The following is an 18,743-nucleotide window of genomic DNA, read 5'->3' as shown; positions in this document are numbered from 1 at the left end:
TGAGGCTCAGCCCACATCAGCAGGTAACAGCTCCTCTCTTGATAAACAGCCTCTTGTGGGCTTCTGGGTTCCAAGAGAAACGAAACATGGGGCACTGGGTGACTCTGTGGCCCAAGCCCCTTCACGAACCGAGGATTATCCAGTCCACTTAGCTGACCCAGGATCTCTGGAGCGCCATGCTCACCTCCAAGAACAGCAGGATGCAGCCTGAGAACTTCCTGATGGCTAGAGGAACCACGAAATGCCCCTGCGTGCCCTCCAGCTTGCCCTGTCTTGCCAGAAATGGCTCAGTCTGGCCCGATGGCTTAAGGAAAGATATTGAGAAAGATACTGAGAAAGAAAAAAGCATTGGAGCTAGGATTACAGGCAGCTGGCTCTCCACAGTACACTATCACCAGGCAGCAGTGGTCTGTTAGGAGACGAACAGCAATCATTGGAGAACCAGACTGCCTGTGTTTGAATTCCGGTTCCACAGTTCCTAGCTGCATGAATCCGGGCAAGTAATTGGACCTCCGTGTACCTCACTTTCCTAATCTCTGAAAGAGAGATAGTTAAAAAAATACCTACCCACATAAGTTATTTTGAAGATTAAATATGTAAAGCTCTTCGAATAGCACTGAGCATTCACTAAGTGGTTCGTGTTCCGACTGTAGCAAGAAAGCTCTTCTGAAGTTCTGGAGATCTGTTGCATAGACCCACAGCGGAACTGTACATTAAAAAGGGTTTGGGGGAGCCTGGGTGGCTCAGTCTGTTCAGCGCCTGCCTCCGGCACAGGTCAAGATCCCAGGATCCTTAGATCGAGTCCCTCCCTCACTGGGTGCCTGGCTAAGCAGGGAACCTGCTTCTCTCCTCTCCTGCCTGCATGCCGCTCCCCCTGCTTGTGCTCTCTCTCTCTCACTATCTTTCTCTCTCTGTGTCAAATAAATAAATAAAACCTTAAAAAAAAAAGAGTGTTCAGATCACAGAAAATTAATAAATGCCTCTTTCTTTGTAAACAACAACAACAACAACAACAACAACAAAAAGACTAGCAATGTTTTCTGAGATAGTCCTGGCAGCTGGCGGCGGAAGAAAATCATCCAGTGGATAAAATTTCAAGTAGAATGCGTCGCTGGTTTCATTGGAAGAAGACATAGTCTGAGGATCTTTATGGATTCATGGGCAAGGCCAGTCTTTGGCCAGGTGGACAGATTTGGATACAAAAATTAGAGGACTAGGGACAGGGAGTTTAGGAAGAAGGCTTGTGCATAGGCCTCATAGCCGGGTCCCTGAATATAAGAATATTTGTATTGCTGGGACCCCTTATCATATATAAGTTCTCCTCCCTGGAAGGGAGCCACCGAAGTGGCTGTGGCAGCAAGAACACAGGCTTCACATGGCCTTCACAGGATGGACTGCCCCGTACTGTGTCTGACCTGGTGGGGGTATTGTTAAAGGTTCCCTTGGGCTACAGAAGCCACCAGACCAGACCAGCAACTGGTACAGGATGCTTACATTAGGTCTTTTCAACAAGGCGGTGGGGGGGGGGGGGATTTGTTCTCTCTAGAAGGCAATTTCATAGTTGGATTTATTTTCCCTGCCCCCATACATTTGCTACCACCACCACCTGTGGACATCCTGGATGCCTCGTACGTTCCCATGGTGGCCCACACAACGTGGCTTCTGAGACAAGCTCTTCACTGTACAGTGACAGACTGCTGGCAAAGCCCAGCGTGCCAAGTGCCCTGCACGTATTAACTAATGTAATCTTCATGGCAGCCATATTGAGCAACATACTATCACTAGCTCCATTTTACAGATAAGGAAGCTGAATCACAGAGAACTTTTGCGAATTGCTCCAGGTCAATAGGAGGTAAGTGAGTGGTGAGGTCTGCGTTTGAATTGAGATGATTGGTCTAGAACTTGTGGTTTAAGATTTTATTTATTTATTTGAGAGAGAGAGAGAGAGAGTGAGAGAGAGCATGAGAGGGGGAAGGTCAGAGGGAGAAGCAGACTCTCTGTGGAGCTGGGAGCCAGATGCGGGACTCAGTCCCAGGACCCCGGGATCATGACCTGAGCTGAAGGCAGCAGCTTAACCCACTGAGCCACCCAGGCATCCCTAGAGCCTGTGGTTTAACCACCACAGAGACTCACGAGAGTCATGGATCTTATCACGTACACCATCCCTTAGAAGGAGTTGACCTGACAGGAGACTCATTTATGGCAAAACCTTCTAAGAATGGAGTGCTGCCCACAGAGAACAATTTATGTCTTCAACCAGCAAGCATTCTATGACACCATTTCTCTTTCAGCCAGAAATCACAATGGGCCCAGAAACCAAGAGAAGGATGGAAGTTATGACCCAGTCACAACAGTTTTGCTTGCAGACCCATGACTCTGGGCTCTGCTGGGTTAGAAGTTTGGTATCCAACAAGATTTCCTCCCACAAGGAGGAGACACCAATAGTTCCAAGACCTTGACACCATGACCTGGCTCTTTTGGGCTTTTAATGCTATCGAAAGAACAGGCAGAAAAGGGGGACAAGATATTAGCTGGGGTGATTGGTCTTGATGATTTAGAGAAAATAAGGTTGCTGTCACACAACAGGGTCATGGAGGGAGATGGGTGCAAGCCAGGGGCACCCCAGGAATACCTTAGACCATGTCTAACGGTGAAATTCGGCAGAACACTAAAGCAGCAGAATCGAGATAACAAAGAGTTCAGACCACCCAGGAGTGAAGGTCTACGTGACTCTGTAGGGAAAGAATCCCGACCATTTTGACTCTTTGCTGTATAACATCATGGTTTAGAGGTTGAGCTCTGGTTCCCACCAACCCAGATCCAACTGCAAGTGTTCACACATGCTGGCTGTGTCCCTGTCTCTGCTTTAGTTTCAACACCTGTAAAATAGGGATAATAATAGTTCCTACCTCAAATGTTATTTTGAGAATTGAGTAATACTTATGAAGCACTTAGGACAGGGTCTGGCATGCAGTAAACACTCTATAAATTTTAGCTATTATTAGGGCAAAGGAATAAGAAGTAACAGGGGAAAGTCATAAAGATCAGCAACAGCCTCATCATCGGTTGGGAAAATGAGAACAGTACATACAAAAACTTGTACAGGAATGTTTATACTAGTTTTATTTGTAATGGCCACAAACAGAAAGAAACAATCCAGAGGCCTTTCTGTGTGGGCATGATTAAACAAATTCTGGTATATCCACACCATGGTTAAGTTTACTCTGCAACAAAAAGAAATGAACTATTGCACAGTGAACAAAACCATCAACACGATGAAAAGGCAAGCTATGGAATAAGAGAAAATATTTGCAAATCATCTGTGAGATAAGGGGTGGATATTCAAAATATGTAAAGAACACATACAACTTAATAGCAAAAAAAAAAACAAAAACAAAAACAAAAAAACCCAAAAACGAACCCAAACAATCCGATTAAAAAATGGGCAGAGGATGTAAGTAGACATTTTTCCAAAGAAGACACAGAGAAAGCCAACAGGCATGTGAAAAGGTGCTCGACATCACTCATCATCAGGGAAATGCAGATCGAAACCACAATGAGATGTCACCTCACACCTGTCAGAATGGCTATTACCACAAAGACGAGAAATTACAATTGTCAGTGAGGATGTGGAGAAAAGGGAGCTCTTGTGCCCTGTGGGTGGGAATGTATGCTGGTGGATCCAATATGGAAAACGGGATGGAGTTTCCTAAAAAATTTTAAAAATAGAACTGCCCTATGATCCAGCAATTCCACGTCTGGGTATTTACCCGAAGAAAATGAAAACACTACTTGAAAAGATGTGCACACCCTTATGTTTATTGCAGCATTATTTACAATAGCCAAGATGCGGAAGCAACATAAGTGTCCCTCGTTGGAGGAATGGGTAAACAAAACAAAATGTGTACACACACACACACACACACACACACACACACGAGTATTATCCAGCCATAAAAAGAAGGAAATCTGGCTATTTGTGGCAACATGGTTGGAAATTGAGGGTGTTATTTTTAAAATTTATTTAAATTAAATTAATTAACATATAGTGTTTCATTAGTTTCAGATGTAGAGTTCAATGATTCATCAGTCTTATATAACACCCAGTGCTCGTTACATCCTGTGTCCTCCTTAATGTCCATCACCCAGTTACCCCATTCCCCCACCCCTCTCCCCTCCAGCAACCTCAGTTTATTTCCCTATAGTATAGTCTCTCATGGTTTGTCTCCCTCTCTGATGACTTCCCATTCAGTTTCCCTCCCTTCCCCTATGATCCTCTGCGCTGTTTTATATTGTACATATGAGTGAAACCGTGTAATTGTCTTTCTCTGATTGACTTATTTTGCTTAGCATAATTCCCTCTAGTTCCATCCATGTCGCTGTAAATGGCAAGATTTCTTTCTTTCTTTTTTTTTTTTTTTTGATGTCTCAGTAATACTCCCTTGTGTGTATATATATCACATCTTCTTTATCCATCCATCAATGGACAACTAGGCTCTTTCCATACTTTGGCTATTGTGGACATTGCTGCTATAAATATCAGGGTGAAGGTGCCCCTTCTAATCACCATATTTGTAACTATGGGGTGAAAACCAGGAGTGCAATTGCTTTGTTATAGGGTGGCTCTGTTTTTAGCTTTTTGAGGAACCTCCATGCTGTTTTCTGGAGTGGCTGTACCAGCTTGCATTCCTACCAATGGTGTTAAGAGAGTCCCCTTTTCTCTGCATCCTTGTTGTGGGCATTATGTTAAGTGAAATAAGTCAGTGCTCGCTTCGGCAGCACATATACTAAGTGAAATAAGTCAGATAGGGAAAGACAAATTTCACCTGTATGTGAAATTAAAAAAACAACTCATAGAACAGAGAACAGATTGGTAGTTACCAGAGGAGAGGAGTGTGGGGGGAGTGGGGAAAAATCAGTGCAGGGGATCAAAAGGTATAAATTTCCAGTTATAAAGTAAATAAGTCATAGAGATGTAATGTATAGCATGGTGATCATAGATAGTAAACACTGTATTGCATACTTAAAAATAACTAAGGTGCGCCTGGGTAGCTCAGTTGGTTAAGTGGCTACTTTTGGCTCATGTCACAATTCCAGGGTCCTAGGATTGAGTCCCTGATTGGGCTCTCTGTTCATCAGGAAGCCTGTTTCTCTCTCTCCCTCTGCCTGTCTCTCCTCTTGCTTGCGGTCTCTCTCTCTGTGAAATAAATAAATTCTTTAAAAATAAAAATAACTAAGTAGATTTAAAGTTCTCAGCACAATAAAGAAAAATTTGGTGGTGATGATGTTAACTGTGGTGGTCATTTACAATATATACAAATACCAAATCATCATGCTGTACACCTGAAACTAATATTGTATGTCATTATATCTCAGTTTTAAAAAATGAACTATTGTTTATACATGACAAACTGCACGAATCTTCAGAGATGCTGAGTGAAAAAAAGCCAATTACAAAGGTTTACATACTGTATGATCCAATTCCTATAACATTCTTGAGGTGATAAAACTATAGACATGGAATTACCAGGAGTTCAGGTGGGGCTGAGGGTTGGAGGAAAGTGGGTGTGGCTATAAACCCGCAACACGGGGGCAAACTGGTGTGTATCTTGACTGTACCAATGATTTCCTCGTTGTGACACTGTACTATAGTTTGCAAGATACTACCATCAGGAGAAACTGGGTAGAGTACCCAGGATCTTTCAGTATTTTGTTTTTTCTTAAAACTGCATGTGACTCTATAATTATCTCCAAATAAGTTGTTTAATTAAAAATGAGACCAGGGACGCCTGGATGACTCAGTCGGTGAAGCACCTGCCTTAAGCTCAGATCATGATCCTGGAGTCCTGGGATAGAGTCCACGGATCAAACCCTACTTAAGAGTCCCGGCTCAGCATGTAGTCTCCTTCTCCCTCTCTCCCTGCCCCACCCCCCTGCTCATGCGCACGTGCGCACTCTCGTTCTTCCTCTCACACTCTCAAATAAATAAATAAAATCTTTTTAAAAAATGACATCAATAAAAAAAAGCGAGAACAGTACTACTCCTATTCCCTTTCGTGTGTGTGTTTAATTAGAAATCTTTGCCAATTTTGTGGTGTAAATACCACTGATTTCAAGCTACCAATGAACCATCACTAAACATGCAATTGGGAGGAGATGGGCACAACTATGCTTCACAAGCTAGTGCAGGTCCCCAAAACCTTTTTGCCCTATTAGTCTGACAAAAGTTAGAAAGCTTGGTAATATCCTGTATTGGAGAGGTGTGAGAGAATGACACTCCTGCATCGTTAACGGGAGGGTTCAATGAAATGGCTTACAAAATTAAATTAAATTAAATTATATTTTTATTTTTTTAATTTTTTTAAAAAAATATTTTACCCGTTCATTTGACAGAGATCACAAGTAGGCAGAGAGGCAGGCAGAGAGAGAGGAGGAAGCAGGCTCCCCGCTGAGCAGAGAGCCCGAAGCGGGGCTCGATCCCAGGACCCTCAGATCACGACCCGAGCCGAAGGCAGAGGCTCCAACCCACTGAGCCACCCAGGCACCCTATTTTTTTAATTTTTAAAAAATATTTTATTTATTTGAGAAAGAGTAAGAGAGAGAGCAAGAGAGCCGGGTGGAGCCTGTTGAGCAGGGAGCCCGATGTGGGTCTCAATCCTGGAACTCTGGGATCATGACAGGAGTCAAAGGCAGATGCTTAACCAACCCAGGTGCCCCTAAATTCAATTATTTTTATTGAAGTATAGTTAATACACAATGGTACCTTAGTCTCAAGTGTACAACATAATGATTCAACAATCTTATATATTATGCTAAGCTCAAAATAATGTCTTTTGGAGGGCAATGCTGTATCTTTCTTCAATGTTAGATGTCAAATTTTAGACCCCAAATGCAATTTTATGGTAATACTTGAACAAATGAATAAAAAGACAAAAATAGCTGTCCGGTGCAGCATTATTTATAATAACAAAAACAGTAGACATTACTTTTTTTAAAAGATTTATTTATTTATTTGAGAGAGTGAATGAGCAAGAGCACAAGCAAGGGGAGCAGGAGAGGGAGAAGCAGACTCCCACTGAGCAGGGAGCCTGATGCAAGACTCGAATCTGGGACCCTGGGATCATGACCTGAGCTAAAGCAGACACTTACCTGACTGGGCCACTCAGGCGCCCCCAAAACAGTAGACATTTTATTAAGAGAATAGTTAAATACTTTGGGTGTATCTGTGCTTCATAATATAAAGAAAGCAGACCACACATACTGGCACAGGACAGTCAAGATATTTGAGCAAAAAGCAGGCTGCCAACCGCCAAACTGTATGTATAACATGATTCTATTTTCTTTTTTTTTTAAGGTTTTTTAAAAAGATTTTATTTATTTATTTGACAGAGATAACAAGTAGGCAGAGGCAGGCAGAGAGAGGGGGAAGCAGACTCCCCGCTGAGCAGAGAGCCTGATGCGGGGCTCGATCCCAGGACCCTGAGATCATGACCTGAGCCGAGGGCAGAGGCTTAACCCACTGAGCCACCCAGGCACCCCATGATTCTATTTTTAGATGAGATCAGGCGTGTTCAGGGTGGTATGGCCGTAGACTCCATGATTCTATTTTCAAAGGAATAAAAAACCCTCTTTGTTTGCCTGTGGCTAAAAACAGTCTGGAAAAACATGACAAAATGTAAAGGAAGTTTACCTTGGGAAAAGAGTGAAATTAGATAGTATTTACTTTTTTTTTTTTTTAAGATTTTTTATTTATTTGTCAGAGAGAGATAGCATGAGCAGGGTGAGCTGCAGACAGAGACAGAAGCAGGCTCCCCACTGGGATCCTGAGGGATCCCAGGACCCTGAGATCATGACCTAAGCCTAAGGCAGACGCTTAACCGACTGACCCACCCAGGCTTCCTGATGGTATTTACTTTGTATATTTATTTGTATATACTTTGCATGTAGCATTTTTTTTTAGCTATTATAAAAGTTTATTTAACAAAAAAGCTCAATATGAAAATTCACACAATCTGATTTTTATGTTGTAGTAAAACAGGTACTATGGAGAGGGGACATGTGGAAGCAGTTGATTCTTCTGATGAACACATCCATGGTTTATACTCGTTCTAAGGCTTCTAACATGATGATACTATTTCCTCGTATTACCACCATTCCAATATTGTTCTGTTGCCCACTAGTTGCCATCTCCACACATTCATCTATCACAAGATTCATAAATGGATCGAACCCCCGCAATATTCCTTGAACATGTCTGCCACCATTTAATTTCAATGATAATTTCTTGTCCATAAATTTTTTCAACTCGGGAGGGTGAGCTTTGCTCATGGTGTGTACTCCGCGAGCTCAAAGATGCCTCCAAACGGAATTCCTGTATGTAGCATTTTTTTTTATTGCAGTTGTTGTTACTTATGGTAAACAGGTACTGTTTATATACTTTCTAAAACTCATTTTTGGGCCCATATGGGTCTGAAGAGGGACTATTTCATAAAGTTCAAAGAGTTTTATCTCCAGGCCAAGGACCCTAAAAAAGAGGGTGATATAGAGGAGAACAGTCCTTAAAAACATAGCCTGGCAATTAGATCATAAATGGTCTTACAATGAAAATAGTAAGGCATCAAAAAAGACTAACGTTGGTGCAGAAACAAGTTCCCTGATGTAGGATTTTTTTTTTAAAAATATTTTATTTATTCATCTGACAGAGAGAGATCACAAGCAGATAGAGAGGCAGGCAGAGAGAGAGAGAGGGAAGCAGGCTCCCTGCTGAGCAGAGAGCCCGATGCGGGACTCGATCCCAGGACCCTGAGATCATGACCTGAGCCGAAGGCAGCGGCTTAACCCACTGAGCCACCCAGGCGCCCCCCTGATGTAGGATTTTTGAAGGGCGTGTTCCAAACATGAAGGAAGGAGGGCTGAAGTTCTCTCCTTTGCCCTCCAATATCTTTGCTTCCTCTCAGATCACTTTTATTTGTTTATTTTTAGAGGGGAGGGGAAGGGCAGAAGGAGAGAAGGACCCCCCAGCAAGCTGCTTGATTTCACAACCCTGGAGATCAGGACCTGAGCCAATAGCTGAGAGTCCAAAGCTTAACTGACTGAGTGCCTCAGGCACCCCAAATCACTTTTAAAACAGCTTTATTAAAAGATTAAAAAAAAAAACAGCATTAAAAAAAAAAAGATTTTATTTATTTATTTGACAGACAGAGATCACAGATAGGCAGAGAGAGAGGAAATGAAGCAGGCTCCCTGCTGAGCAGAGAGCCCAGTGTGGGGCATGATTCCAGGACGCTGAGATCATGACCTGAGCCGAAAGCAGAGGCTTTAAACCACTGAGCCACCCAGGTGCCCCAAAAACAGCATTATTGATATGGTTCACATACCATAAAAGTCTCCCACTTAAAGGGTGCAGTTCAGTGGTTTTTAGAATATTCAGTTATCCAACCATCAATACAATCTAATTTTAGAATATCTTCATAATCCTCCCCCCACCCGCAAAACCCTAGTATTCATTAGTGGCCCATTTCCATTCCCCACCCCCAGCCCTGGGCAACCAATAGTCTATGGATTTGCTTTTTCTGGACATTTTCCATAAATGGAACGATATAATATGTGGCTTTTCATATCTGGCTTATATCACTTAGTGTGGTATTTTCAAAGTCTACCCACATTGTAGCATGTATCAGTACTTCATTCGATTTCATGGCCAAATAATAATCCATTTATGGCCATACCACATTTGGTTTATCCATTCCTCAGTTGATTGACATATGGGTTGTTTCCATTTTTGGGGGTACTATGAATATGTGTGTACCAGTTTTCCTGTGATATATGTTCTCATTTCTCTTGGGTACATGCCTGGGAGTGGTGAGAGAACTTTTTCTGTTTGATTAAAGAGGGGGATTTCTTTTTTCTTTATGTTGGAGGAATTCCTCAAACATTTAGTGACCCCTGGTGATCGTGTTTCTATCTAAATCTGAATTTTCAACACCCCCACTCAGCCCAGCCTTTCAAAGTACCTAAAGCCTCCAAATTCTAAGATTTTTCAAGATGACAGTGTGTGAAGACATATTTACTTTACTATCCTAAAACCAAAAGTCTCATGAATACATTAAAAATCAACTACACAAGGGTACCTGGGTGGCTCAGTGGGTTAACCTCTGCCGTCAGCTCAGGTCATGATCTCGGGGTCCTGGGACTGAGCCCTGCACAGTGCTCTCTGTTCAGCAGAGGGCATACTCCACCCCCCACCCCCTCCACCCCCGCCTGCCTCTCTTGTCTACTTGTGATCTCTCTCTGTGTCAAATAAATAAATAAAACCTTAAAAAAAATTAAACTACGCAAGCAATTATTATATCCATTCTTTTTATTTTTTAAAAGGTTTTATTTGTAGATTTATTTGAGAGAGAGAGAGAGAGAGAGAGAGAGAGAACAAGTTGGGGGAGGGAGGAGCCAAAGGAGAGGGAGAAGCAGACTCCCTGCTCAACAGGGAGCCTAACTCAGGGCTCTGACGCAGGGCTTGATCTCAGGATCTCAGGATCTGACCTGAGCTGAAGGCAGACACCTAACTGACTAAGCCACCCAGGCATCCCTGTATCTACTCTTGAAAAAAAATTGTAAAGCTAAAATTCCAGTATAACTTCTAACCTCATCTGCCTCTCCAGGGACCAAGTTATTTCCCTCACCCCAGCTAAAAGCATACTTCCTGTGTTAATTGCATTTCAGGAAGCAGATTTTCTTGATTTTTTATTGTTAGGAAATGTTTTAGAGGTTCCTTAAATCTTCCCTAAGTAAGATTACATAAAACTTACTTTCAATCACCATCATGAGTCTATTAACCTTATATTTATATATGTATTACTTTGTGCGTTTGAATTATTAGGAATGGTATCATATCATTTATATCATTCTGAAGTTTGCCTTTTTCATGCAACAGTGTGTTACATGTTTTTTTTTCTTTTTAGCTTCCTTGTTTTGTAATGCATTTTATAATAATATATTGCATTTTTAAAAATTCATTCCCCTTTTGATGGGCACTTAGATTGTTTCTGATTTTTTGCCCTTGTAAATACTACTCAAATGAATATTCTTATATCAGTTTTCTTAAGCATACATGTGGGTGTCTCTCGCTCATAGATTCACTGGGTCATTCAGCAGGTCTATTTTTCATTTTTATTAGATGCTGTAAAATCATTTTCAAAGTGCCTGTTTCAATGTATACTCCCATCAGCAGTTTCTTTCCCCAAATCTTCCCCAATAGTTGATATTGCCAAATAACTAATTTTTGATCATATCATTGGTGAAAAAAATGTATTTCAATATTTTAACTTGCATTTTGTGTTTATTAGTGAAGTAAGCATCTTATCAATTTTATTGATCGTGTGGATTTCTTCCCTATACATTGTTGTTTATATTTAAATCTGCTCATTTTCTTAGGATTGGTTATGTTTTTCTCACAGATATGTAAAAGTGTTCTGAATTTTAGTCCATTAGAGATGATGTATTTCTCTGTTAATTATAATTTTACTTTTTTTTTTTTTTTTAGAGAGAGGGAGAGAAGAGGGAGGTGGGGCAGAGGGAGAGAGAGAATCTTAAGCAGGCTCCGCCACTCCATTTCACAATCCTGAGATCATGACCTGAGCCGAAATCAACAGCTGGATGCTTAACTGACTGAGCACCCCCTCTGGGTGCCACATAATTTTACTTCGTAATGGTATCTTGGACCATATCATTTAAAAAAATTTTGATGTTATCAAATTGATTAGTCATTTCCTTTGTGGTTTGAATCATGTTTTGGAATGTATTTACTATTGTAAAAATATTAATTCTCCCAAAACTTATATATATTTAAATATTATACTAAATATATGTATATTTAACGTATTTAAATCAGAATCCCCATACAGTTTGATGGGGTTTTTTCAAAAAGATTTTATTTATTTAATTTAGAGAGAGAGCACAAATGGGGAGAGAGAGAGCATCTCAAGCTCAAAACGGGGCTCGATCCCACGACCCTTAGATCACCCGAGCAGAAACCAAGAGTCACATGCTTAACCGACTGAGCCACTCAGGTGACCCTAATTTGGGTTTTTTTTTTTTTAAATTGGATAAAATGATCCTAAAGGAAGATTAAATACCCAGGAAGACAGACAACAGATTAATCTTCACGTTACGTGAAAAGCTCTTATAAATTGTTAAGGAAAAGACGTGCAATCTAATAGAAGAATTGACAGACAATATGAAGAGACAATGCAGAGAGGCAGAGAGGAGAAAATTCTCTAAGAAATATGAAAAGATGCTTACATTCACAGATAGTCCAGGAAATAAACTTAAGGGTGAGATGTCACACTCCACCTTGTCAGGTTGACAAAATATAGTAAAGACTATTACAGCTGTTGGTAGCAGGGATTTAGAGTAAGGATACTTTTAACTTTTATTTTTTTTAACCTTTAACTTTTAATGAAAGGTAATGAACTGACTTATATACTGGGAAAAAAAACTTTAAAAAATTCTTTTAAATTTTATTTATTTATTTATTAAAAATTGTGTTTATTTATTTGACAGAGAGGGATCACAAGTAGGCAGAGAGGCAGGCAGAGAGAGAGAGGGGAAAGCAGGCTCCCTGCTGAGCAGAGAGGCCCATGCAGGGCTCGATCTCAGGACCCTGACATCATGACCTGAGCTGAAGGCAGAGGCTTAACACATTGAGTCATCTAGGTGCCCCCCCAAAAAACTTTTGTCTCTATTCTACACCTCTCATTACACAATTTTGTCTAGATTCATGGTTTATTTTAATTTTAATCCAGACTCAATGTATGATTTCACATAATAATTCTATTTCTCATTATTTTCATGCTCAACTGAACAGCATTCTATATTTCAATTATGTTTTAATAGCATGTCCATTTAGTTTTTTGGATTTTCTTTTTTTTAAATATTTTATTCATTTATTTGACAGACAGAGATCACAAGTAGGCAGAGGCAGGCAGAGAGAGAGAGAGGAAGAGAAGCAGGCTCCCCACCAAGCAGAGAGCCTGATGTGGGGCTCGATTCCAGGAACCCGGGATCATGACCTGAGCCGAAGGGCAGCGGCTTTAACCCACTAAGCCACCCAGGTGCCCCAGTTTTTTGGATTTTCTATATGGGCAATCATATTGCCTAGCCACAATTTTTTCTTCCTCTTTCTCAATTCCTATGTCTCATTTCTTTTTCCTCCCTCACTCCCTTCCTTTTGTCCGTCTTATATAAAGGCAAGGATTGCCAGTCCATCAGATGCAGTGATAATGGGTCTTCTTCATCTTGTTTTCTTTTTTTAATTTTAATTTTTAAAAATATTTTATTTATTTATCTGACAGAAAGAGAGAGATCACAAGTAGGTAGAGCAGCAGGCAGAGAGAGAGGGGGAAGCAGGCTCCCTGTTGAGCAGAGAGCCCGATGCAGATCTCAATCCCAGGACCCCGAGATCATGACCTGAGCTGAAAGCAGAGGCTTAACCCACTGAGCCACCCAGGCGCCCCTTGTTCTTTATTTTAATGAGATTATGCACAACATCTAAAGTTATTCTTTTCATGGATGGCTATTAAATATTATCAAATTCTCTTCCTGCTTCCATTGAAATAATTACATATTCTCTCTTTTTTAATCCGGTGAGTTACATTGATAAATTTCCTAATGGTGAATTAACCTTGAAATCTTGAGATAAACCCTACGTGGTCATGTTTTATTATTTAATGCACTGTTGGATTCAATCTGCTAATATTTTATTGTTTTTGCAAATATGTTTAAAAAGTCTAAACTTTGGGGTGCCTGGTGGCTCAGTGGGTTAAAGCCTCTGTCTTTGGCTCAGGTCATGATCCTAGGGTTCTGGGATCGAGCCCTGCATCAGGTTCTCTGCTCAGCAAGGAGCCTGCTTTCCTTTCTCTCTGCAAGCCTCCCTGCCTACCTGTTATCTCTGTCTGTCAAATAAGTAAAATAAATAAAATCTTAAAAAAAAAGTCTAAACTTTTCTTATACTCTCCTTGCCTCAAGGCCCAACGAACTTTGCTTAGAGATATAAAATTTTTATCTGCTCTATTAACTCAATGTATTGACAATGACTCTCAAGTTTAATTTTGGCAGGAAGCATGTGAAAATTACCCTTCTCATCTTCCATCTGTTTTTGTTTGATTTAGGAGGGATTAGGTAAAAATCTGAATACCCATAATCAGACAGTGTTTATTGGACTGGGAGGGGTGTGGGGGTTGAGCATGAGACTTCCTCTACCCCTACTAGAAACTGGGAGTATGCAGTTCAATAAATGCTTAAAGGCTAGATGGAAGTGTAATGAGAAAACAGCCATTTTGACTTGCTGCCTTGGCATTTCACAATATAACAATTCTGCTCACACCCGGAGTGTGGGCGCTTAGATAAGGACCTGAGTTTAGGATTCTACCCCAAGTTCCCCTGTGCTTTTCCTGGGGCACCTTTTATGTATTTATTTACTTACTTACTTACTTACACACATTTTATATATATATACACACACACACACACACACACACATACATATACACACATATATATGTATACACACATAATATATACACATAATATATGTGTGTGTACACATACATGTGTGTATATATGTGTGTATACACACATATATATGTACATATAATACACCCACACACATATTTTTTTAAGAAAGGGACTGGGGAGGAGCAGAGGAAGAGTGAGAGAGAATCTTTTTTTTTTTTTAAGATTTTATTTACTTATTTGATGGGGTGCCTGGGTGGCTCAGTGAGTTAAGCTTCTGCCTTTGGCTCGGGTCACGATCTCAGGGTCTTGGGATTGAGCCCTTCATCAGGCTCTCTGCTCAGCAGGGAGCCTGCTTCCCCCTCTCTCTCTGCCTGCTGCTCTGTCTACTTGTGATCTCTCTCTCTGTCAAATAAAATCTTTAAAAAAAATGATTTACTTATTTGACACAAAGAGACACAGTGAGAGAGGGAATACAAGCAGAGAGAGAAGGGGAGGGAGAAGGAGGCTTCCTGCCAAGCAGGGAGCCAGATGCAGAGCTTGGTCCCAGAACCCAAAGGCAGATGCTCAATGACTATGAACCACTGAGGCACCCCGAGAGAATCTTAAGCATGCTCTGTGCCCAGTGCAGAGCCCAGTGCAGGGCTGTGGGGCTCGATCTCACGACCCCGAGATCATGAGCTGAGCCAGGATCAAGAGTTGGGTGCTTAACTGACTGAGCCACCCAGATGCCCCCAGGGCACCTTTTTAAAATAACCACTTAGTGGTGAACCCCTAAAAAGTTAGTGGCCTCTCCCCCAACCACTTCATAAGTAATAGGTCCTTTCTACCTCCTGCTCACTAATGACTAGGGGCAGAGGACTGCCCTTCCCCTAGCTTATAACAATCCTTGTGACTTTATTTTTTTATTTTTTTTAAAGATTTTATTTATTTGACAGACAGAGATCACAAATAGAAAGAGAGGCAGGCAAAGAGAGGGGGCGGAAGCAGGCTCCCCGCTGAGCGGAGAGCTCCATGCGGGGCTCAATCCCAGGACCCCGAGATCATGACCTGAGCCGAAGGCATAGTCTTAACCCGCTGAGCCACCCAGGCGCCCTTCTGCAGTCTGTTAAGTCTAAAGCCAAGGTGCCATCAGCAAAGGTGGTTTCTGGCAACGCCCCTATTCCTGGCTTACAGATGGCTCTCTTCTTGCTATGTCTTTACATGGCCTTTCCTCAGTGCATGTGGGGAGAGAGAGAGAGAATGTGTAACATCTCATGGTGTCTCTTCCCCTACACATAAAGAGACACACCAATCCTATGGGATTAGGGCCCCACTCACACCACCTCCTTTAACCTTAATTACCTACCCCTCCCTCCTTGACCTTTTCAAGAAGGGCATACATTAAGGCATGTGGGGGGTGGGGTCAGAGGATGGTGCAGGTCCTAGCAAGAATAGAAGCTGGAAAAGGAGCGAAGGAAAAAAAAATGGCTTTTTTTCAAGGGGTCCCTTGAAACAGGAAAACTGAAGGGACCCCATGGGGAAAAAAGCCATTTTTTCCCCTTTGCTCCTTTTCCAGCTTCCATTCTTTTCTTTTTTTCTTTTTTTTAGATTTTTTTTATTTATTTGACAGACAGAGATCACAAGTAGGCAGAGCAGCAGGCAGAGAGAGAGGGCGAAGCAGGCTCCCCGCTGAGCAGAGAGCCCAATGCGGGGCTTGATCCCAGGACCCTGGGATCATGACCTGAGCTGAAGGCAGAGGCCTAACCCACTGAGCCACCCAGGTGCCCCTCCAGCTTCTATTTTTGCTAGGATGTGCACTCCCACCCCACTCTACCTGTGCCTTGTAATGTAGATAGCACTGGCCTCCTGGGAAGAGACAAAGAGATAATATCTTTGGAGTCTTCCAGCACAACAGGTAACAACTAAGGAGTGACTTCGAGGGGTAATCAGGAAAGTTCTCCAAGACCACACTGACTCCAAACACCTTGACCGCAAGACCCCTGGCTTTAGGGAATGAGTGACTCATGAAAGACACCTGGCCTCTGACCAGTTCCCAGATGCCTGAGGACACATGCAGCAGACCACAATCACCAATAAGAACCTCGGACTGGAGCAAGACGATAATCTTCCTCTTTTCGTTTCCAAGGCTCCCAGGTGGTCTGTCTATATCTCCTTCTCTCTCCATATGTATGTGTGTATATACACATACACACACACATACACACAAATATATATATAGAGAGATGTAGTCAAATATACATACATACATATGTGTGTGTGTGTATGTATATATATATATATATATATATATATATATATATTCCGCGCCCCCCCCCCCCCAATAAACTCTGCTTTCACTTCCTCCTGGTTCACGTTTTATTTCCAGCTAAGGACCCTCTTGCCTAGTCCTGTGGTACTTCCTCTCTGGGCCCTTTGGACCCAGCCTGTCTGCATCACCTTCAGCTTCCCTGTCCCCAAAACCACCGCTAGCTAAAAAACCTGTGAGGTATTATTTGTGTGTGAAAGAGCAGAACAAAATAAGAAGACATCAGACACACTTCAGAACAGGAGCTCCCAAAAGAGCCAACAGGCATTCATTGGAAAGCACAGGCTCATCTGAAAACTGTCTTTGAAACAGATAAGGGCTCTACCCAATCCAATGGCTAAGAAGGCAAGGAGTCCCAGGTCTAAAGGGGCTGGAGTAGTCCTATTGTCAGGAATTCTCCAGTGGACAAGCCAGGCTCCTTTCTAGGACAGTGCTACACACCGAGGAGAAACTGCTGGAAGCAGAGAAAAAATTAATCAGAACAGGGATAATACAGCCAATGGTCCAGGTCTAGATAAAAGTGAAGAGGAACCAAGCTAGGATATCCTGGCATGCTGCCATGTTTTTTGAAGCATTCCACAAAAACAACAGCAGAGGGAGCTCTGTGAAGTCAGAAAAGCTGTCCTGAACCAAGATTCTTCAAAGTTCAGGAAAACAAATGTTTCCAAAAGAAATGAGCAACAGTAAAGTCTCGAAGGCAAATCCCACACAAAGTTATTCTTTTTTTTAAAAAATATTTTATTTATTTGACAGAGAGAAACACAGCGAAAGAGGAACACAAGCAGGGGGTGTGGGAGAGGGAGAAGCAGTCTTCCTGCTGAGCAGGGAGCCTGATGCCCCAATGTGGGGCTCAAACCCAGCACCCTGGGATCGTGACCCGAGTCAAAGGCAGACGCTTAATGACTAAGCCACTCAGGCGCCCCTAAAGTTACTCTAAGAAGAAAGAGAATAGGGAGAATAACATCCTTATGGACAATGAAAGCATGCCAGAGAAACGTGCCCACAAGCAGAACAAATTAATTCACTATTTCAAAATGAGCTAAAAGAGACTGAGGAAATGATACAAGAAATAAAAGAAAAACTTAAGTCAGAATTTGAAAAAAATGCAACTATGAGGTGATTAAACTCAGGAAAGAATTGGAAATAAATGGACAAATCTCAGAAATGAAGACTATGAACTGGAAGGAATATAAGACTGAATAAATACAACAGATAATGTCTCAAAAGAAACAGGACATCAAAAGAATTTTTAGGTTGAAAATAAATGAAAAGATATTCAGGATTCAAGAGACACAGATACTAAAGATAGGTAAAGAAGATCAGGAGCTCTAACACAGAGATAACAGACCTAAAGAAGAAAATCAAAGCAGGGGAAGAAAATAAATACTAAAAGCTATAAATAAAAGGAAGAAATTAAAAAAAAAGATTTTATTTATTTATTTGACAGAGATCACAAGTAGGCAGAGAGAGAGGGGGAAGCAGGCTCCCCGCTGAGCAGAGAGCCCAATGTGAGGCTTGATCCCAGAACCCTGGGATCATGACCTGAGTCAAAGGCAGAGGCTTAACCCACTGAGCCACCCAGATGCCCCAAGGGAAGAAATATTTTTAAAACCCTACACTGTGAAACAACACACCACATATAAAAGAACATTGACTCAGAATGGCACAGTCATGTTCTAGTAAAATTACTGGACTTTAAGGAAAAAAACTCATCGTGTCCTCTTAAGCAAAAGGAGCACATGTCCTCTAAAAGGGGAAAATCATATTGTGATTAGGCCATTTGACAAGAATGATCTAAGTCAGAAGAAAACAGAGCAGTATTAACTCAAATATACTCAAGGAAAAAACTGTGGGCCAAAGATTTTATATCCAGGTAAATTGACTTGGAAGTTTGAATGGTACAGACAACTGTTGCCATGGTCTTTCC

General features: G+C 41.6%; 1 protein-coding gene across 1 annotated transcript; it reads right to left on the bottom strand.

Moving 5' to 3' along the window:
* Positions 1 to 7,949: 7,949 nt before the first annotated feature.
* Positions 7,950 to 8,392, bottom strand: LOC123939532 (small nuclear ribonucleoprotein G). The gene has a single exon (XM_046001250.1). The coding sequence runs from the start codon at positions 8,326 to 8,328 to the stop codon at positions 8,098 to 8,100; it is 231 nt and encodes a 76-aa protein (XP_045857206.1). The 5' UTR covers positions 8,329 to 8,392; the 3' UTR covers positions 7,950 to 8,097.
* Between the last annotated feature and the right edge of the window lie 10,351 nt (positions 8,393 to 18,743).

This window comes from Meles meles, chromosome 1 (assembly GCF_922984935.1).
Source record: "Meles meles chromosome 1, mMelMel3.1 paternal haplotype, whole genome shotgun sequence".
NCBI classification, from domain to species: Eukaryota; Metazoa; Chordata; class Mammalia; order Carnivora; family Mustelidae; genus Meles; species Meles meles.
The sequence above is the reverse complement of the archived record's forward strand: the minus strand, read 5'-3'. Positions and strand labels throughout refer to the sequence as shown.

Bases quoted from the DNA above. Each gene is read 5' to 3' on its own strand.
- LOC123939532 (XM_046001250.1), bottom strand. From the start codon at position 8,328: ATGAGCAAAGCTCACCCTCCCGAGTTGAAAAAATTTATGGACAAGAAA.